Source organism: Eurytemora carolleeae, unplaced genomic scaffold, assembly GCF_000591075.1.
Source record: "Eurytemora carolleeae unplaced genomic scaffold, Eaff_2.0 scaffold1609, whole genome shotgun sequence".
NCBI lineage: Eukaryota > Metazoa > Arthropoda > Copepoda > Calanoida > Temoridae > Eurytemora > Eurytemora carolleeae.
This window is the reverse complement of record NW_019397495.1, coordinates 37,867-59,686: the sequence shown is the minus strand read 5'-3', so window position 1 is coordinate 59,686 and position 21,820 is coordinate 37,867. Positions and strand designations below refer to the sequence as shown.

Here is a 21,820-nt window from a genome sequence, read left to right as displayed (position 1 = left end):
TTCAAAATTACAGGAGACATGAATAATTTTATTCAAAATTAGAAAATTTTCGATTTATTAAATACAAATGAAATCTAACCAAAATTCGGGTAATTTTGAACTCACAAGAAAGACAGATCACATTTTGGTAATGGCAGCACTATTGCTATTTTGTGTTCACGGTTTCATCAAACATAATTGTATATTTTTAAAAATTATAATGACAAATGAATGCCGTAAAATATTTCAAAGATCAACGACGACGGAAAAGTCGTCTGATTAATTGTCAATTAATTCATGGTCTTTCTTGGTTTTGACTTTAAATATCTTTAATTTTTTCAAAATTATTTTAAAATTGTCTATTTTCAAAATGAAACTTTTTTTAAACATATGACCGTTTGATACCTTTCCCTCCCCAGGAATTCCCCGTAATTTATTGAAGAGTTGGAATCTAAGAACCGGTTTGTCTGAGAGAGAAAGCCTTGTCTTTTTACAATCGTGTAACTTTGTTAAATCATGTTTAAAAACGAAAAACGTTAATTTCTTGCTAATTCTGAAATCAAAATGTTTTTATTATGAAATGTCTGTCATAAATTGCTGAAAAATTGTAATGGTTTCTTATCTTAACCGATTCAGGAGAGGTTCATTAGCAAAGCCTTCACTGAAACCCCATTCCTATTCTCTCAATCATAAATTTGAGCAAAATATTGCATAATTTCGAAATATTACAAACAAGGTATAAGGCTTTTTTAAGCAATTTAATTTAATGTTGACCTAAATGTGTAATCTGTGGTCCATCATCAAAAACATCAAAAGACAGTCAACAAACAAAAAGATTTTTTAACACAATTTTTTTTCTTGCACCCTGCTAGTGTTTGTTTGGTGTGATTATATTTTGGTCAAAAAGTTTCCTAAAAATCTGCAAATTCTACGCAAATATATTCTCTAGTTATGAAGCTGAGTATGTCATTTTACGATCTATCTATTGTATTTTTCTAAAATGATAATTATTATTTGGCCTATTTACAACAAATTTTATAGTACCAAGCACCTTAACCCTATTCCTACGGGGGGGGGGGTCTATTTGACCCCCTTCTAAAGTTTTTGTTACATAACTCAAAAAGTATTGGTCGAGGCTGTTAAAATTTTTTGATTTTTCCTAAAGCCCTCCCTTTAGGCCTAAAACCGGACTCTTATACTAACTGCCTAGCTGTAAGTCAGCAGGCACACTTCCTGAATGTCTACTTTTTTGCAAAAATTTCAATTTTTGCAAATTTGCTATTTTTTTGTAGATTCTAAGAGAAGACCATATACGCTTTCCAATGATGTATCATTTGTCATATTGGGACATCAAACATGGGATTTAGAAGGGGGTGGGGGTCAAATTGACCCCCCTCCCAGCTCATCTTGGTTTTCAAGAACCCCAGCAGGGATAGGGTTAAAACTTTGTAAGCCTGATTTCTCATCAAGCGAAAGAAAGTTACACATAAACACTTTAAAATTTAAAATTTCAAGGGACCCTACCCCATTCACAACGGCACTAATTAAACATATTTCTGATCATATAAATGACAAAACCATATTTTTATAGCTGCAAACTGATTATTTTCAATTGTTGTTTCTTTTAAAAATTAACTTGCAAATTTATGCAGCAGAATCAATTAGGAAAATTGTCAGAATTCGACACTCAACGCCTCATTCTTTCTCAGAAAAAAAATTTAAGCTAACCGTTGTTTATCTGACTGCAGACAATCTCTAAATCTAGGATTATTTAGGTTACGTTTACAGTACATTCAAATTCTTTTGGAATTCATTTAAAAGGAGTGACCGGTAATGTATGGTAGTTGAACTGAGTATGCAGTGTTGTGGAAAACTTCTTTCGGATTCATTTGAAACATATTGAACGTATCCACCCCCAAAGTAGGAGTTTTGAACGTCGAATTTGCGATCAAACTCAGGATTTACAGATCTTTAAAAAGTTTAATATGTCTCAAATGAGTCCGAAAGAAGTTTTCCACAACACTGCATACTCAGTTTAACTACCTTACATAGCCGGTCACTCCCTTTAAAGAGAAAAATATCCTTTTATTAAATATGGGAATGTTTTGTTTAAACACACATTTTCAAAAGTTTAAAAAGTTTTAAAGTTAAAAACATTATGTAGAGTGTTTTTACCGGAGTGTTCAAATTAAATTCTTGTAAAGGGTAAAACATATATACTACTGTAAAAACAAGATAATATATATATTCTTTTTGTGTTTCAAACAGCGTAAGCAAATACTATTTATAACTTACTTGAAGTTCAGAAACTCATAGATTTTGAATCGAAAAGATATAAATGGATGGGATGGCACTCTTCAGTCTAATTTTAAACTTCTATCGTCTTCGTTGACATTTTGCTTTCCTCCCTTAGTTCATGAAGAAGGTTGGCCGCGGCCATGAAGTAATCGTCGATAAAAAAGTCCTCAATGGGACCAAAAACATCGTCGATAAAGGCCTCCATAGTTTCATGTTGATGTTTAATAACACCATACAATCCATGGTTTTCGTCAGGATAGATCTTAAATAGAGAGAGTAAATAGAACCATATATATATATATATATAGTATATTGATTATATACAAGAACTTTAGAAAGTTGCATAGTATGATGTATATGTACATTATCGTCTGCAGTACCATGTAGTACAAGGTAGGTGTTGTCCCAGATATTCTCTAGTTTACTGTTCAAACTCGACTTAACAAAAATGAGTCAGGGATGGAGTTTATAAATAAGTATTTTTCTTCTATAAATTGTTTTGGATTAAATTTTCGAACAATTGTTTTTGAACAACAGAGAATTTGAAGGGTCTGTATAAAAGGAATTGTAAGTGACATTACATTTATTGAAAATGGCATGTCCAATTGAATTAGAAAATCATGTTTATAATTTTGAAAGCTGATTATTTTCAAGTATGATTTCTTTACAAAAGTGAATTGCATATATCTACAACAAGAAAACCATGTAGGAATTATCAGAATTAAACACTTTTCAAACAAGACATAACGACTTAATCATTCAACATTTTGATCAGATAAAGGTTTCAAGGGTACTGTAAACTAAGAATTAAAATTTTCTTTTCATTTAATCCTAACTTCCTGAGTCCTTAAGCACACTGTCTAAATCACTACTTTTTCCAGTAACAAACTAAATCTTTGTTTTGACCCATTTTCAGTTGTCAGATTTTGATGATGTTGAGCCTTTTAGAAAGCCTAGCATAAGGGAACGGATTGCATAAGTTTTGCAAAGAAATGGTTGCAAATTATTTCAAGTACCCCAGCAGGGATAGGATTAAAAGCCCATCTTTATATCAACAGCAGAAACTTTAAATTTAAAAAGAAATTTAATATAGTATTTAAGTGCCATATCTCATACACCGAGAACAGGTTTTTTGTGGACGTTTTGGAATTACCTTAATCCGTCGGAGTTCAAAAGATACGGATTAATTCTTATTAAAGGGATTATCAATACAAAATGTTTGACCTCAGTGTTTAATATACAATGAATACCATAAAACTCAGCAATAGGAAGACTACTATAAGGCTCAAGTTAAGACTTTAAATAGTCTGCAATGAACATTAAACACACCGATCATCCAGTGTAAAAGACCCATTCGATTATAACTATATGCCATGAAATACCAAAAAATATTGTTTTAATTGCCGTCTTCCTATTCCACAGTTTTCTTGTTCTCACTGTATCCAGGTTCCTAAATTACCTCTGCATATCCTTTCCAGTTCTCCTGAGGGGTAGGCAGCCCCATATACTTCTCTGTATAGGCGGAATCTAAAATATTAATTGTAGGAGAAATAATCACTAATCAGGACCACAGGACTACATGACTATAGGACTACAGGATTATAGGAATACAGGACTATAGAACTACAGGACTACAGGCCTTCAAGTCTACAGGTCTACAGGACTACAGGACTACAGGACTACAGGACTACAGGACTACAGGACTACAGGACTATAGGACTACAGGACTACATGACTACAGGACTACAGGACTACAGGACTGCAGGACTACAGGACTACAGAAGTACAATAGGACTACAGGACTACGGGACCGAGAATTTTTTTTATTCAATTCAATAAAATATTTTTTGTGTGTAAAATTAGGTAATTTTCCATTAACAAACTTAATGAAAAATTTCGTTAAAAAAGTAACGAAATTTTCCGTTCACAAAATTAACGGGAAATTCCGTTAACAAAATTAAATAAACGGAAATTTTGCTAACAAAATTAACGGAATATTCCGTTAACTAACGGAAAAATACAATTCGGTTTAAAGCTGTAGGTCTATATCATTTACATTAATTAAACATTAATTAAACATTAATTAAAAGTATGTTCACGCCCAGCTATAATTCTACTGGGAATTGATCTTGCCGCGCCAGGCTGTTTAATTTTTAAAATAAATTTACACTGAATAATTTTGAATTTTAACAATTTCTAGAATATTTTTCCATTAAATTTTATCAATTTTAACATCAAACCATCTTCTAAATATGTTTAGAATTTGTTCACTTCTTAAAATATTAGGCATAAAAAGTGGAGTCGCGAAGAAAATTGGGATGTAGGCTGCATTTTTATGTATTTCTTCAGTTTGAATGGGGGGGGGGAGGGAGCGCATAGTTTCCTCTAATCTTAATTCTCATTTCTGCACAGTATTTGTCTAGTACATATATTATAGTGCATTTCTCTTATAACATATTTCGTACGTCTAATACCATACAGACATTGCATTAGTCGGAAATAATAAATATATCGGACACTTTAAACATTAATGCTTTCAGGGCTCAGAGATTTATAGAACGGACTCAATACTCTTCTAATGTTTGAATTATCAAACCAATATCAAATTGATTTTGATGTCGATCAATAGCAAATAAAAACAAACAATATGGAATCTTTTTTATAAAAATACAAATTTTTGTTATATTTAACAAGAATAAACTCATATAATTGTATTTACCCGGAAAATAAAAATCGGGTTTTATGAAGAAAAAAAGAGAAAATTAAGGCTAAGCTTTCATTAAAATTGTTCTGAGCTGGGAACTTTAGAATTGATAACCTTTAATCCCAACTACTTAATTCGAATATCCACTGTGGAAACTTTTAATTTTAGTCCTTATTGACCAATGACAGCTTTGAAAATAAATTCTATCCCATGAGAGAAATCTGCAATTTCTAACAAACAAAGAATATGTTGTCGGCCATTTTGTAAATTAATCGGTGAAGAAAAATATTTAGTAAAACGTTTGAGATTCTTTTGTAACCAATTTTAACTAATGTATTAATAAGTAAATGGGTGAGAAATTAAATGAAGTCCCTTCCAGTCAAAAAAACGAACAAATCTGGCGTTCTTAGAATCAAATTTGTTGATCTAAATATTTAATCTCGAGACTAACATTATGTTAGTCTCGAGATTAGCAAAAAGAGAGGATTAAGCATTAATCTCGATATCCACCATTCTAAAGTTTCCAGCTTTGAAGTCATAAATTTAATGTTGTGAATCTCGGGATCAAGCATTGACTTCATCTTATGCCCATGTTGATAATACCCTGCTGGGATAACTTTTATTGAGGGATCAAGCCCGCATTGGATATCGAGCTCAAACGTCAGGATTAACATCTCTGATTAATAGCTTTGGAGGAAAGATACAGCGTGACTCAGGGGCCCAGTAAACTGGAATAGGAACACGATTGGAGGATGCAGAGCGTCCCATATCATATTAGATTAGCTCCAAGTTTTAAGGCTAAAAATACCATAATACTCGAAAAACCTAGCATTTTACATTTTATGGAAGATAAATCTGAAGCACAACGAAAATGCAATTTATTGTTGTATTTACAATACACTACAAAGCCAAGAACCAATTTCACTTATAATAAGTTGATTTCTCAAGTTGCTGTTAAAACATTTTGCTTTATAACAAATATACTTTGTCATTTTCCTATTCCACAGTTTTATAGGTTCCACTTATCAACGGTTTAATTGTCTTTTATTATACTAGAAATTTAAGGCGCTTCGAGCCCTTCTTTCTAGCCTTAGAGGGCGCTTCGCGCCCATCTTCTAAATATATTGTGAACATGTTCTCTTTGTGTACATCGTAAAACAAAACAAAAATAATTCGCGGATTTTCACAAAAAATTTCGTAGATTTTCAAAATTTTAAAAAATTTAATGAAGATCGAATTTTGATGAAGACAAATATTTAAAATTTTGATCATTCATAAACCTTCCCTGGGGTCCCTATATGTCCCACAAAAATTTGGGCCCGATTGGTTCAGCCGTTTCGACGTTTATTGGAAACAAACAAACAAACAGACAAACAAACAGACAAGCCAAATTTATATATAGAAGCTTTTGGATTAATATTAATGTGGTCAAGAAAACCAATATTTCAGGTTCAGGGGAAAAATACAACAAAAAGAGAAATCAAGAAGAAAGACGGTAAAAATCTGTCTCTGATCCTTTGGGAGGTGTCTGAGAAATTAGCAACTGTGTAAATTAAAGTTTTTGTTTCAAGTTTTAATCTCTAAATAAGTTTACTAAACCTTTAAGAATTGCTTCAAGAATTTGAAAATTAAAACATTTTCGCGAAAGATGAAGTAACAATAATTTCCCTTAGCGCTTTTTCAAAAAATTGGTGCCCCGTACAATTCAATCTGAATTTTTAAAATATATTTTAGTTTATAAGTTAAAATTTTGTTGTTGTAAGTTTGTTTCCTTTTATGATGATTTATAAAAACCCATAACATAAGTTTATTGTTTTTAAAAAAAACAGGAATTTAATTGTTTTCACGCTTGAGTTTCAAGTTTCAAGCCACAAATATATTTTATTCAACTAGGCATGTAGCCCAAAAAATATTTTTAAATGAATTAAGTCTTCGCCACCAACTCCGATTTTCTAATCACTATATCTGTAAAACCTGGTGGTGTAAAACTTAGATTTGTTGATATCTAACAGAATTCATAGATTGAAATAGTTAACGGCAAGCCATTGGGTTGCAAAGATAGATGGATTTTAAAATCAGAGTTTGACCAATTAACAAATGCACATCGTCAAAGAATTACACAATTTACAGAAAGAGACTTTTCCAAAACCTTCTATCCTCTGCACTGAACTAGACAAAAGGCAAAGCTGTAAAATAAATGCGATATTACTGGTACGACTTTGTGACCTTGTAGCACAAAGTAACTAAACTTTTTACGTTTACATTTGGAAGTACAAAATGTTTGTGATCTTTTTACGTTTACATTTGGAAGTACAAAATGTTTGTGTTCTTCCGAATGTCCTTTCTAATGTTAGTATTATTAAAATTTTCTTTCTTATGTCTGTATTACTATTTTTTACTCACCATAACTTTGCCATTCTGTTACAGGAGCTACAGATATTCCACAGGCGAATACTTTACTCCGGCCCATGTGCCCGTTCTTTCCATCTTCCGCCAGTATTCTGGCGGACAGATATCCGCCGTAACTCCAACCCCAAACACACACCTTGCTTTTGTCGATGTATTTGAGATTTGAAACCAAGTATCTGAAACAAGAGGCATTAAATTGCGGGGATTTTAAACTCAAAGAGTTCCAAAAACGATTAAAAAAATAGCTTCATCACTTTAAACTGAAAAAAGATGGCTTTGGAAAACTTTTAAACCCATTTTCTTTTTTCTTCTTCAAATTATTGAACCCCACATTTCCATTTTAAAATAGAAACATAATCCATATAATAAAACATTTCGCTCAATTATATATAAATATTTATATGTTAGCTATAGCTGGCCAAACGGCTGGACCAAATTGGCTGACATTTTTTGAGGGCACACATGGGTATCCAGGGGGTAGCATAGGCTTAAAAAATTCTTTTTTTTCAAGAATGAAATTTTTCTTTCAAAATATTTTTCAATACCTGACAACTTTGAGAACATCTTGAGTTTCTAGAGTTCCTAGTTTTCCCTTTACAGCGTGCAGGAAATCAAAACCCTAGAATACATTACCGGTCACTCCCTTTAAAGGGACTGTAAGCGTAATTTCAAGTTAAACTCCAAACAAAAGTGGCAGTTCCCGATTTACAACGGTACCCTTTAAAGCTTTGTCTGATTAAGTTTAAATTATAGAATAATGTTTTGCTTCTTTAACTTTTTTTCATTTATGGTTTCTCTGCAAATATGACTTGCGCACATCTTGCTTAAATGAAACAATAGAAAAGTTCAAAGAAATAAACACTTCTAGAGTGAGTGAAAAAAACGACGTTATCTTCCACATTTTTGATCAGACTAAAGTTTCAAGGGTACCGTTGTAAATCGGACATTGCTAACTTTGCATTGAGAGTTACTTGAAATTACACTTACAGTTCCTTTAAGAGCATTCATTCAGTGTTTATTAATACATTTGTTGTTCCCTGTAAGTAACCTTTTCTCTTTGCCAAATGTTTAGTTCACGGATATAAGTGTATATTTAAGACTGAAGACAAAATTTAACCTTCAGAAGGTTAGAATTAAGAGTTTGAAAACACAAATAAAGAAACATTTTTCATTACATATTTATACTTGACTAGTCTTTTTCTACCTTCTCCCTGGGGATCAAATAAATAAGGAAACTTTATTTTGCATCTTTGCTCCTTTCTTCCAAGGAATATAAAGCATAGGAACCTTCTGGGGACACTAGGAGCTAAAATATTCGTATTCTGACTTCGAGAGAAAAGGAGGGAAAACAGGAATAGAATGAAATAATTTGATCACTATTAATATGACAAATCATGGATATAAGTAGTACTACAAAGAACCAAACTTTTGATTTGGAAAAAGCTTGACCTTTACTTTAGTAACTGAATTCGTTATCCAGTGACAAAACTAACGTTTTAAATTGAAGTTTGTGCGAATAACTCAAATTTTATAATCCCCATATGTTTGCAACCTGATGGTGTAAACCTTTGGTATATCAAACTTAGGCTAAGCATTGTATATTTTTAAAAAAGTTTTAAATATTTTTAAAAAAATTTTTTTTTTAACATTCCTACACTAAGTTATTTCTTGCTCTCTTCAGTCATTATTCATTTATACTTTTGTAAATTTATTATTCAGAACTTTTAAGTTGTTTATTGTTTACTTTAGAGAATAAAAGAGAAGTAAATTTTCTCCAGTGAGTAATATTTTCTATAGAAATGTTTAGAACTAAAACTAATATTGAAATTTTATATTTAGAATAATTTCAAATTGGCTGTTCTTTGATAAAGGATAAAAATACTGTCAAAAGGTATTAATTAGTGCTATTGTTGCTTCAAAGAAGGTAGAGACAGAGAAATCAAGAGAAGATATGTTTGTTTATGGGGGTCGGGGGAGAAGGTTTTGTTTATGGGGGTCGGGGGAGAAAGTATGTTTGTTTATGGGGGTCGGGGGAGAAGGTATATATATATTATAATGTTTATGAGGGTCGGAGGAGCAGGAGGGGATGGGGAAGGTGTGAATGGAAGGGTAGGGTATGAAGTATGAGTGAGGGTGGTAGGTAGATACAGTTAATTGCAGGGGGTGAGGAGGGGAGGGGGGAGGATTACCTGGAATCCTGATCCTCGTACATCAAGTTGAGCAACAATAAAATTTCGTTTACTAGCGAGGTATGTATCCCAGCCTACTCCCCAGCGCTGGTCAACTGTCTGGGTTCCAGGACCACCATACCTGGACATAGATAAACAAATAGGTAAGTAGGTAGATTAATTGATAGGTAGATAGATAGATATAGATAGATAGGTAGGATAGATGGGTAAGTAGATAGATAGATAGGTAGGATAGATAGTTAAGTATACTATATTTATAGATAGTTAAGGTGCATATTGATTAGGTATATGTGTGTATGTAAATAGAAAATTAGGTAGATTGATATGTAAGTAGGCAGGTAGGTATATATATTATATATATAGGTGGGTAGGTAGGGAAATTTCCCAAATGCCAAGACATGCCAAAGATGGGTAGGTATTTATTTAGTAAGTACAAATTCTTTTTCTAAAGAATGGATTTGATTGAGTCTGTACTCTAAAGGGGGGAAGGGTACCAAAAAATGTCTCACAATTCATTTCTATTAAGTCTAAATTTAAAAGAAAAGTTTGCAGAGAACGAAAGTTAAAGTTTGATAAATTGTTTTACCAGAAAGTTTTTACCCCGGACGACTGTCTCAAATTGCAGGTTTAATATGCAAATTTTTCACTTTTTATTTCCCTTACCTCCATTTAGATTCAAGGCAGCAAAAAGATTATTCTTCAACTGTGTAAACGAAAATTAGAAAAGTTTGAATTTCGACGGACTAAATGCCGCGATAATTAAAATTTATAGAATAATGATATAGCAGATTAGAGAAGGAGAATTAACGATCAAAGTTTAAATTTTAAAAGAACTGTAAGTGTTTTTTTTACCATCTATACAAAGGTGGCAATGCGCGATTTACAACGGTACCCTTGAAAACTTAATTTGATAAAAAATGTGGAAGATACCGACGTTCTTCTGACTCAAAAAGTATTAATTTCTGTGAGTTTCTCCATTGCTTCTTATAAACAAGAAATGTGCAAGAAACTTTCGCACAGAAACCGAATTTAAAAACAAACAGTTTAAAGAAACAAAAATATGGATATCTAATTCATAATTGATCAGACAAAGCTTTTAAGGGTACCGTTGTAAATCGGGTAATGCCATCTAAGCATTGAGGGTCACTTAAAATTACGCTTACATCCCTTTAAAAATGATTATCCCGTTCAAATCCGGACCAAACTTAACCAGACAATTGGACATCATCATCATCCATCATCATTGTTTATGTCTATGTCTATTAAACAAAGCATGGCCCATGGGGGGGGGGGGGTAAGTTGTGTTGCGGGATTATATATATGCTGGGAAACTGTTAGTGACAGCTTCTAATTTTTAGATATTTTACGACCTTCGGGATATCCAGATTTCAAGATTAATTACATTAACAAAAGTATATATAATTCAACCATTCGAGTTGGGTTTGGAGAAACTAGAACAGCCAATCAGAAAAGCCGGGAAATTAAAAATTTTGCGCGCCATTTGATGAGTCTCATTGGTCGCAAACTGACAGGGAAAGAAAACAGGGGATTCAGAGGGAAATTAAAATTGTCCACATTGGATATTTAGATTAAAGGATAGAGATTAAATGTATCCAATTCTAAATGTTCAGCCTCTGTATTATAATTTATAATGAGCGTTTCAAATTCACTAAAGATTGTTCAAGTTACTCCCGCCGTTTACCTGTGCTTGGTCTTAATCATGATTTTAACAGTGCCCGGGATAGCCCGTGGAATTTCAAGAAAATCTACCAAATAAATTTCAGCCAATTGGCCAGCTATAGCGAACAAAAAAATGAGCAAAGAGATTTTATGCTACAGATAATCAAGGAATAAGCGGAAAAATAGGTATTTTTTGATACCCTGTGTAATGCTAACTATAGAATAAAGTTTATATGAGGACCAAAGAGTCCTTGCCAAATGTTAATCCTAAAACTGAAGTGTTATTCTCAAATAAAGATATTTTTGGGACATTTTAGGGATCTGACATAGACACGTACATTTTCTTTAAATGGAAATAGATTAAATATATTTTCATTTTTATCGGTTCAGACCATCAAAAGCATTTTTTCCCATTATTGCAAATATGACGAAAATTTTGGGAAAACTCTGAAAAGTAATTAAGGTTTGCTCAATTCCCTTTTTTACCAGCCTAGCAAGAATTAAACTTTATACCATGGTTTTATGAAAGTTAAAAGGATTGGTATAGGGAGGGGGGAATTGTTAAGAAGATTTAAGATTTTGTTTGCAAAAAGATATTTTGTTTCATCTGAAGTACAGGGTCGAATTTTAGCCGGCTAGAGTAAGCTGTAAAGTACAAATACAGGCTATGTAAGGGATAGTACGCCAAAGATTCTCTTCTAGTGAACACTTAGAATGTGGAATAAGTAGAATTTACATTTTATGATTGAATACAATCAGTTTGGGCTTATAAAAGGTGCTTGACTATAAAGTTTTATTATTGATATAGACGTGGACTAAAAAATACTCACACATTAACTATCAGAGGGAACTTATAATCTTCAGTTTCACGTAGAACTGGTGGGAGGGTCAGCTTAACCTGGGCATTTATTGAACTTCCAGGTAGAGGCACTGACAGGTAGCGTAGCTTGGGCATAGATGATACTTGGACCTAAACATAGAGAATACGTAAGGAAACATAGAGGATTCTAGGACCTTAGAGTATACTTGGACCTACACAATCACATAGAGTATATATTTGGACCTAAACATAGAGTATACTTCGACCTAAACATAGAGGATTCTAGGACCTAAACATAGAGTATATTTGGACCTATACACTGAGGATACTTAGACCTAAACATAGAGTATACTTGAACCTAAACATAGAGTATACTTAAGGACCTAAACATAAAGGATACTTGGACCTAAACATAGAGGATACTTGGACCTACACATAGAGTATATTTGGACCTTCACATACAGGATACTTGGACCTAACACATAGAGGATACTTGGATCTAAACGTATACAGGATACTTGGACCTACACATAGAGGATACTTGGCTCTAAACATAATGGATACTTAGACCTAAACATATAGGATACTTAATAGGACATAGACATATGGGATACTTGGACATAGACATACATGATACTTGGACATAGACATACATGATACTTAGGCATAGACATACATGATACTTGGGCATAGACATACATGATACTTGGGCATAGACATACATGATACTTGGACATTGACATAGTTTTAAGTTTTAAAAATATAAAATCTGAAATAAAAAAGTTAACTTTGCAAATTTGAACTTTAGGTATGCGTAGAAGAATGATATTTCCCAGGGGTTTAAGAAGATTAAAAGGAATTACAGTGATATACCTTCTACTCTTCCAACCCTAAAGGGTTACATCGTATAATCACGGAACACATTATTGCAGGACCTTCCATAACCGATGCAAGGTTTTTGGTCGGTGGAAAATGAACATTTTGCTTCAAAATGAAAAAAAAAATTCTGATTTTTAATAACTTGAAAAAAGATATAAAAAGAAGCCTGTAGTTTCTAAGTAATAAATGGAAACGATGCAAACAAGCAAAAACAGTAACTTTGATTGTCATAAAAGGCAAGGTGCATCAGGTATATAACACAGCTGACTGATTTATTTAAACAGTTTGGAGGATTTTCTGATTCTTTTTCGAGCATTTGTAAATTTGCTTGCACAAAAGGAACATTGATTGAAAGTCTAATAACTAAAAAACCAGCTACTTTGCTCTATCTAAAATTCTATCCATTACTTTTAAAAGATCTGCGAAGCTAAACTTACAGAATAACAAAATTCAAACGTTTTAGATTACAATCTAACTTTTTTAAAAAGAATTTATTCTGATTCGTTTACAGGAACATCTGTATTAAAAGTAAAAAGTGAATTGTGATAAATCACCTCAAACATTAATTTTCTTCAAGGATTTTGATATTTTAAACAAAGCTGCTGCAGCTAGATCAAATAGTCAAAGTTTAAAATATCAAAGACTGGGAACATATTTCTCAATTTGTTAATAAATCAATGTGAGAATCAATTATTTGTTTTCATTATTATATTGGATTTCTTATTCTTTACAAATTTGTTTATAGATTTCTAGAAATTTATTCAAATAGCGTCTTTTCAATAAGAATTCCAGAAAATCTACAGAAATATTTGTGAACAATGAGAAATTACAGAATTACATCAGGTTACAAAGCTCTTTTGAGATACGAAAATTATTTGTTTATGGGAGTGATAAGCTCCTTAAAGGGACTGTATGCGTAATATTAAGTGCCCATCCATGCAAAGATACAATGCGCGATTTACAACAGTACCCTTAAAACAATAATCTGATAAAAAATGTGGCAGAAAATCGTCTTATAGCTGTCTCACAGTGTTTATTATCTTATTACATCTTAAAGCCAAGGAAAGACACTTTCTCAGAAAAACACTAAATAAAAATTTACATGTTTAAAAAAACCAAGGATTACTAATTTACACTTGATCCGACAAAGCTTTTAGGGATACCTTATTAAATGGGATATTACCAAATTTGCATGGATTTACACTTCTTTTCAGTAAATAAAACTTTTTTTTGTATTAACCTGTTTATGCAAGCGTTGGTTACTCTCCAGTTCAGATATTCTTGTACTGTACGGTAGAGAGTACATAACTGTGTAGGGTATATCAGGACCCAAACATTCCTGTACATAAGAAAAGTTTGCATGTACTGTACTGCAGTGAGTACATAACTGTGTAAGGTATAACAGGACCCAAACATTCCTGTACATAAGAATAGTTTTCATGTACTGTAAAGCAGAGAGTACATCACTGTGTAGGGTATATCAGGACCCAAACATTCCTGTACATAAGAAAAGTTTGCATGTACTGTACTGCAGTGAGTACATTACTGTGTAGGGTATATCAGGACTCAAACATTCCTTTACATGAGAATAGTTTGCATGTACTGTACTGCAAAGAGTACATAACTGTGTAGGGTATATCAGGACCCAAACATTCCTATACATAAGAATAATTTGTATGTAATGTACTGCAGAGAGTACATCACTGTGTGGGGTATATCAGGACCCAAACATTTCTGTACATAAGAATAGTTTGTATGTAATGTACTGCAGATAATACATCACTGTGTTGGGTATATCAGGACCCAAAGATTTTTGTACACAAATAAAGTTATTATTTTGAATAATGTTTTATAATGATTGATGGATTTGGTTTCCTCATATAAAACTGTATTTTTTTAATGGTGAATTCTTATTTGGCATCGTCAAATGTAATATGAAAAATAGTTAAGATAAATACAAAGACTGTAAAGACGACCTAAAACTCTAAAAATATGGCGATTTAATACTTTAATTTAATTTGATTATTTTTATGGTTTACTTAATTATTAAGCACAGAAATAAACCAGTTTTGGCATACAAGGAACCCAAATGCAAGAAAACGGACTAAACAAGTTCCGTACTAAAGTTTTCTCCGTTATGGGTAACTCTGGTTATATATATATTTTATCTATATAGTATTATGTAAGAATGTTTCATTTAGGGTATCCAAAAATGTACAAATGGGACTCACACTGTTACCTGGACGTATGTTTCAAATGTAGGAGAAAGATGTATTTTATTGTAAAGGCAGGCATCTGAAGGAAACCAGGAGTCAAAAACGGCCTTTTAAAAAGGTTTTATTTCTATAACTCATTTTAAAAAGTTATAAATATCTAAACCTTTCAAAAGAAAGTCTATTACAAATTATAATTTCAAGTTTCCGGTTTTCCTGTTGTGAGTTTTCTGGGTTTCCGTTCTTCAGCTGATGACGTCACGTTAATGGAGAAAAAATGGCGTTCACCGGGCTTTCCTTCTAACGTGGCCATGTAGTACCTGAACAGAACAGAAACAGTTAGCCGATGTCAGCATTTCAAAACTTCTTTTAAATCAGGTATAATAAAATTTTTATAATATAATTTGGGCCATAATTTGGGCCGGGGAAAGATCAGTTAAGAAACGCAAAATTTTAAAAATCACCGGAAGTTTCTCAAAAATCTTCGAAGATTTTGAAAATCACCGGAAAATTCTATTAAAGAACGGAAATTTTTAAAAATCAGCGGAAAATTCTATTAAGGAACGGAAGTTTTTGAAAAAATAACGAAAAATTCTTTCAAGAATATCGTTAAATATCAACGATAAATTAGTTGTGAAGCCTTTCTGTTAATTTGGTTTAATAAACCGACAACAAGATATACGGTTTATATGTAAATGATTTGTACGTGTACCCGCCACCTAATAAAATATTAAATGTTTTCAATCGTAACTCCTCTTATCAAAAATGTTTTGAATCTCTAATATATAATATATAATTTCTAATATATAATACATAATTTCTAATATATAATATATAATTTCTAATATTTAATATATAATTTTTAATATATAACCAGATAAAGGAATTGAGTCTTTGCCACAAACTCTGAATTTATAATCCCTATATCTTTAAAACCCAATGTCGTAAATCTTTGATATTTCAAACTTATATTATTTCATCTAACAGAATTCATAGTTTGAAATATCTAAGGTCTACGACATTGGAATCCAAAGATATAGGATTTAGAAAATCATAGTTTGTGGCAAAGATTCAAATCCTTTGCTTCTTAAAATACTTAAAAATTTTACCTTATCCTTCTGTCTACAGTATATTAGGTCAGAATTTTATTATCAAAGGAATTGAGTCTTTGCCACAAACTCTGATTTTCTAATCTCTATATCTTTAGAATCCAATGTCATAGACCTTAGATATAAAAATAGAAGATGGCCGAAGATGTATCAATTACAACATTTACAGTTAATCAGAAAGAAAAATAATAAGGCTAATGTATGGATTGTATTGGATTTCTACATATCTATATCTAAATATTTTTTTCCTTTTTTCACTTAAAAGACAAATATGAAGCATTTTATGGTGATAGTGGGAAGTAAGAAGACTCCATATTTTCAGTGTTTGAGCATAGAGCAAAATAATTCAAAGGTCCGAACTTTTGAACGCTTGATCTCGATATTCCATGTGCAGGCACTTAAAGATTAAATGTTTGATCCCTTCATCTAAGATATCCCTAAAGGATATGACTACCACGGGATATACAGTATGAACTGTGTGAATCACTTGGTAGAAAAACCACAGTTGAACAATTTTCCAAGTTATAAACTTAATATGAATTTCTAATTCATATTTTCGATTATTCGACACAACTTTAAAGGGTTACATTTTTAAAGTTCTGACTTTATGTATATTTGTGTACGTATATGGGAGGATACCTGGATATCATAGTGTAGTGTGTATCCACGTATATTTGTGTACGTATATGGGAGGAAACCTGGATATCATAGTGTAGTGTGTATCCATGTATATTTGTGTACGTATACGGGAGGAAACCTGGATATCATAGTGTAGTGTGTATCCATGTATGTTTATGTACGTATATGGGAGGATACCTGGATATTGTAGTGTAGGGTTGGAGTGTATCCATGTATATTTATGTACATGAGAGAATATCTGGATATTATAGTGTAGGGTGTATCCTTGTATATTTATGTATATGAGTGGATATATAGATATTGTAGTGTAGGGTTGGAGCGTATCTATGTATATTTATATATATATGAGTGGATATATAGATATTGTAGTGTAGGGTTGGAGTGTATCTATTGTATATTTATGTTTATGAAAGGATTCACCCTAGAGACTCCAGTGTACTGTAGGGATTATACAGTCTGCTCAATGTCAGAAATGGTGAAAATGATAAAAACAAAACAACAACAAAAAGTCAGGTTATAGCTTCATCGTGTCTAAATATAGATTTTTAGGAAGAACTAATTTTGTTTGAAAGAAAATTAAGAACCGAAAAAATTCTAAATTTTCAAAAAGGACTAAAAAGACTTAATTTTAAGTAACCCCTCATTTCTGAAGTGGCATGTCCGATTCACAACGATATTTTTATGAAAATCCAAAGGATTAAGTACTTACAACAATCCAGTTGTCTGATCCCAGCCAAGTATTTCTGTAACCTGGAACCTACCCTGGAAATACAAATGTATTTTGAATTAAAACGATAGAACATGTCAAAAAAATTTAATTGAGTCTTAGTCACACTCTCTGATTTCTACTAATTTTATATTCCCTATATCTTTGCAAACCACTGTCGTAGATAAATACTATGAATTTTACTAAATCAAATAATCTACGATTGAAATACCAAAGGTTAACACACTATCAGGTTGCAAACATAGGGAAATTTGAGATTTAATGATTTTAGCCTCTCTTGTATTTCTGTGCTTATAACTATAAACAGTAAATATTATTTGTAATGTTTTTTTATGGATCTTAAAAACGCTAAGCCGATTGGGCCCATATATAGCATTTTTTATAGTGAAAATGTAAGTGTTTTATGTAGGAAAATTTAACATTTTATAACTTACGAAATAAAGGAATTGAGTTCTTGCTACAAACTCTAATTTTTTTCTGAAATATTTGCAATTCAATGTCGTAGATCTTTGATATTTCAAACAATATTTTTATTTGTGATGAAAGTTGATGGTAACATGATTATTGCTGAAGAAATATTATCATAATTTTATTTTTTTACTTTCAACATATGTACATTGTACGACGGATGCCAGTGTAATTGTTGACATGAAATGGTTACTGATGTATCTGAGCTACAGAAACATGCATAGAAATCTTCCCTGTAGTTTTACTGTCGGATAAATCAAACATTTACAATCACAACAGAATCCGGACATAGGGTTTATGATATTAAGCGGTGGAATTGATTTAGCTTCACTTCTTGATTCTGGTTCAAGTTCTGGTTTGCTATGAAGTTCTGGTTATCACTATGACAGCGTATTCATTCCTTTTTTCTGATATTCTTAGGTGTCTTCACAGCATACTGTCGGGGGGTCTCACTCCATGTGTAGTTGGGACCTTTCAATTCAGGCCAGCTTTAACTTCGTCATGGTATAAATCTAGCAGCTGATGAGTAATTTTCATTGTGTTTGTAGAGATTTACTGCCATATTTCAACTGATCAGCTGGTTTGCTAGTAAACTTCTCTAGGTTTACACCATCTGCTTGCAAAGATGGATCAGAATATTTGAGTTTGTGGCAAAGACTCAATTTCTTTATCTAAAGTTTATTACTACACTGTAAAAATTTCTTTTGAAAATGTGTTTATATGGTTCTTAAAAACACTGCCAAATTGGGCCCGAATTTAGCTTTTTTATGCTGAAATTTAAATGTTTTTTTAAAAACAGGAAAATCAAAGATTTTATATAAATTTACGAAATAAATAAATGTCGCAGTAAAAGCTAAATTTCTACTTAATTTATTCTTCTATACCTGTGAAAATTGAATCGCAGGTAGTATATCTGTAGTGCTGACCCGCATTAGAACTAGCTGGGGGAAATATCCAGCTTCCGCCTCCCTTCTCCATCCATACCATTCTTGNCAATGCTGGAAAAGATAAGTTTCAATCTTAAAGAAGCTAAAGGGGAGGGAATAAAAATCATTTGTTTAAATATTTATTTTAATTTAAGACAGTTAATGTTTGTAACAAAACTAAAAAATTGAATTGTTTTTACAAACACTTCTTAATTCTTGATTTGCTTTTAATCCAGTAGTATGAAATCCATTTTCTTAAGATAATCCCTTGTCGTTTTTCTTCATTTTAAATATAATTTAGAAACAAACAACTGTTTTAAAAACATAAAAAAAGATTTAATTGTTCTTATTTTGGTGAGAGAAACTTTGTTTAGAAATCTAATTTTATTTTGTTAACTTCATAATAAATGATATATCTATATAGATATTGGATATTTTTCTTTTTTATGATATTTAAAGAACTATTTTTAATTGAAAATTGAAAAATAAATTCTTTACCCCTTTCTTCAAGAATTACGTGAACTTTGTTCCCTCTTTCTATCACTTGTTTCAACCCCTCCCCTTCACTACTTTTCCCCATCTTCTAAGTAAAAATGCCCCCCCTCTCCACTACTTTTCCCCATCTTCTAAGTAAAAATGCCCACCCCCCCCCCGTCTTTCCCCCCCCCATCCTTTGCTTAATACCCCTACTTGCAGCATTAATTGTAAAAGGCTTTCCGAAAATAAAGATTGATTGATTGATTGATGGATGGATGGATTTCCTAATAGGATGGATTTTAATCATCTGGGATTCATCCTACATCAACATTTCATAAATACATTTATAATTTTTAAATAAAATATGTTGAGAGGGTTTCTTTCAGGGGAGGATTATGATATTTTCAGGGGGAGGGAGATATTAAAAATACCCCTGGAAAAAACTAACTTTTGTCAGAGGAGGATAAATTACTTCCCGAAGTTTGTGATTATCAAACATATACAGTATGTACATTGTACAGTGTACACAGCTCCGTGTGTGAATACCTTTTTTACTTTTAAATTGCTGTAAAATTAAGTATTTCAGATTCTGAACTGTTTAAACACCTTGTGAACCTGACAAGACAAGCTGCAGTGGTAAATTTTTGCAGTCGAACATAATATATGCTTTTTCTAATTCCTTTATATATCTTTCAACCTGGTGGTTATAAATATGGTAATTATATTTAAAACAGTGCTATATCATAGGTCCACGACATCAGGTTGCACAAATTGGAGTATGAGGGCCGAGAGCAGTTTCTTTATCCCATATTAAAGCATACAATATCATTTTTCAAATTTTGACGGCATGCATAAAAAAAACTTATCGATCTTAATATATTTATTTTACCTTTGAGAAAACAGGGATACCCCAGTGTTCAACCCAGCCTGCACCAGAGGTATCAGAACTCTTCTCTACCAAAATCTGAATATAAAACTCTTCTGAAATATGATTTAATACATCATCTCTATTAAGATTTAAATAAAAGACTCTCCTCTACCAAAATCTAAAAAAAACCGTCTGTTTTTTCTGTGGCCGTTTAGGTGATCATATATCAAAATCTAATTAAAAACTCTTCTTTAATAAGATTTCAATAACTCTACTCCGATAAACCCAAAATGGAAAACTCATCTCTACCAAAATCTAATTAAAAACAATCTTCTTTAATAAGATTTCAATAACTCTACTCCGATAAAACCAAAATTTATAAAAAATCTTCTTTATCTAAGTATAAAACTCTTCTTTAATAAGATTTTAATAACTCTTCTCTGCTGAGATCTAAATTAAAGACTCTTTTCTGCGGTACTAAAAGATCTAATTATAAAACTCTCCTATATTAAGATTTGAATATTCAACTTTTCTCTTTTATGTGATTAAATCATTTTCTTTTATATGGTCTAAAGATTGAAAACTCTTCGCTATTAGGATTTAATTATAAAACTCTTCTATACAAAACTAAAACAAAATAAAAGGTTTCCTTTTTAGCCAAGGAACGCAAAAACTTGGGTCCATTTAATCTATGTAAACAATAATAATAGATTACGATAGATTTCTCTTTTCACAAAGATTGTTTACTTTTCATCGAAAAGTCCGATCAACGTTTGTTTTAATATGGACCATTTTCTTGCTCTTCTTTCAGGAATATTCCAGTGGTTTTTTACAAAATTTTATGATTGTTTGAGATGTACGGATGTGAACTCTTTATGACACTTTTTCAATATTTTTTACGATCACTTTTAAAACTTTTATATTTTAAATATTTAATTATAAAACCTGTTTGCAGACGAAGTCTGGTTGTGTGCAGAGTGTATAGAAGGATGTATTCTGAGCTCTATTCATCCACAGAATACATATTCTATCTTCAGAAATCCATTTGCCAGAAATGAAGTAGTGGTCCCTAAATAACAGACTTAAGAGACTTCTAGCCGCAAACTCATACTTTGTTATCCCTACATCTTTGCAACCCAATGTCATAGACCTTAGATATTTCAAACTATGATTCTGTTAAACCAAATAATCCAAGTTGGAAATATCAAAGGTTTACACGATCAGGTTGAAAAGATATTGGAACTAGAAAATTTGAGTTTGTGGCAAAGGCTCAATTCCTGTGAAGGTAAAAGCACGGATTACTTTTTCTTACATCTACACATGAATCTCACTAGAAGGTGTGGCTTACTGCATGTTGCATTTCAAATTCAAATGAAATTTTCAATTTATATCTGTTCATCCTGTTTTCGACGACCTTTGATTTTTCAAACTAAGA

At 31.8% G+C, this 21,820-nt stretch overlaps 1 protein-coding gene across 1 annotated transcript in view; it reads right to left on the bottom strand.

Moving 5' to 3' along the window:
* Positions 1 to 2,204: 2,204 nt before the first annotated feature.
* The window catches only part of LOC111714582 (dipeptidyl aminopeptidase-like protein 6), a 53,656-nt gene continuing 34,040 nt past the window's right edge, over positions 2,205 to 21,820 (bottom strand). The window contains exons 11-25 of the mRNA XM_023489721.1: positions 21,331 to 21,454; positions 20,407 to 20,481; positions 19,802 to 19,836; positions 18,999 to 19,083; positions 17,629 to 17,681; positions 15,388 to 15,491; positions 15,198 to 15,253; positions 14,199 to 14,297; positions 12,090 to 12,229; positions 9,580 to 9,700; positions 7,936 to 8,009; positions 7,385 to 7,566; positions 3,737 to 3,804; positions 2,590 to 2,715; positions 2,205 to 2,542 (exon numbers count right to left, since the gene is read on the bottom strand). Coding sequence (XP_023345489.1) covers positions 2,348 to 2,542; positions 2,590 to 2,715; positions 3,737 to 3,804; positions 7,385 to 7,566; positions 7,936 to 8,009; positions 9,580 to 9,700; positions 12,090 to 12,229; positions 14,199 to 14,297; positions 15,198 to 15,253; positions 15,388 to 15,491; positions 17,629 to 17,681; positions 18,999 to 19,083; positions 19,802 to 19,836; positions 20,407 to 20,481; positions 21,331 to 21,454 — 1,537 coding nt within the window. The 3' untranslated portion in view covers positions 2,205 to 2,347. The remainder of the gene's footprint in view (positions 2,543 to 2,589; positions 2,716 to 3,736; positions 3,805 to 7,384; positions 7,567 to 7,935; positions 8,010 to 9,579; positions 9,701 to 12,089; positions 12,230 to 14,198; positions 14,298 to 15,197; positions 15,254 to 15,387; positions 15,492 to 17,628; positions 17,682 to 18,998; positions 19,084 to 19,801; positions 19,837 to 20,406; positions 20,482 to 21,330; positions 21,455 to 21,820) is intronic.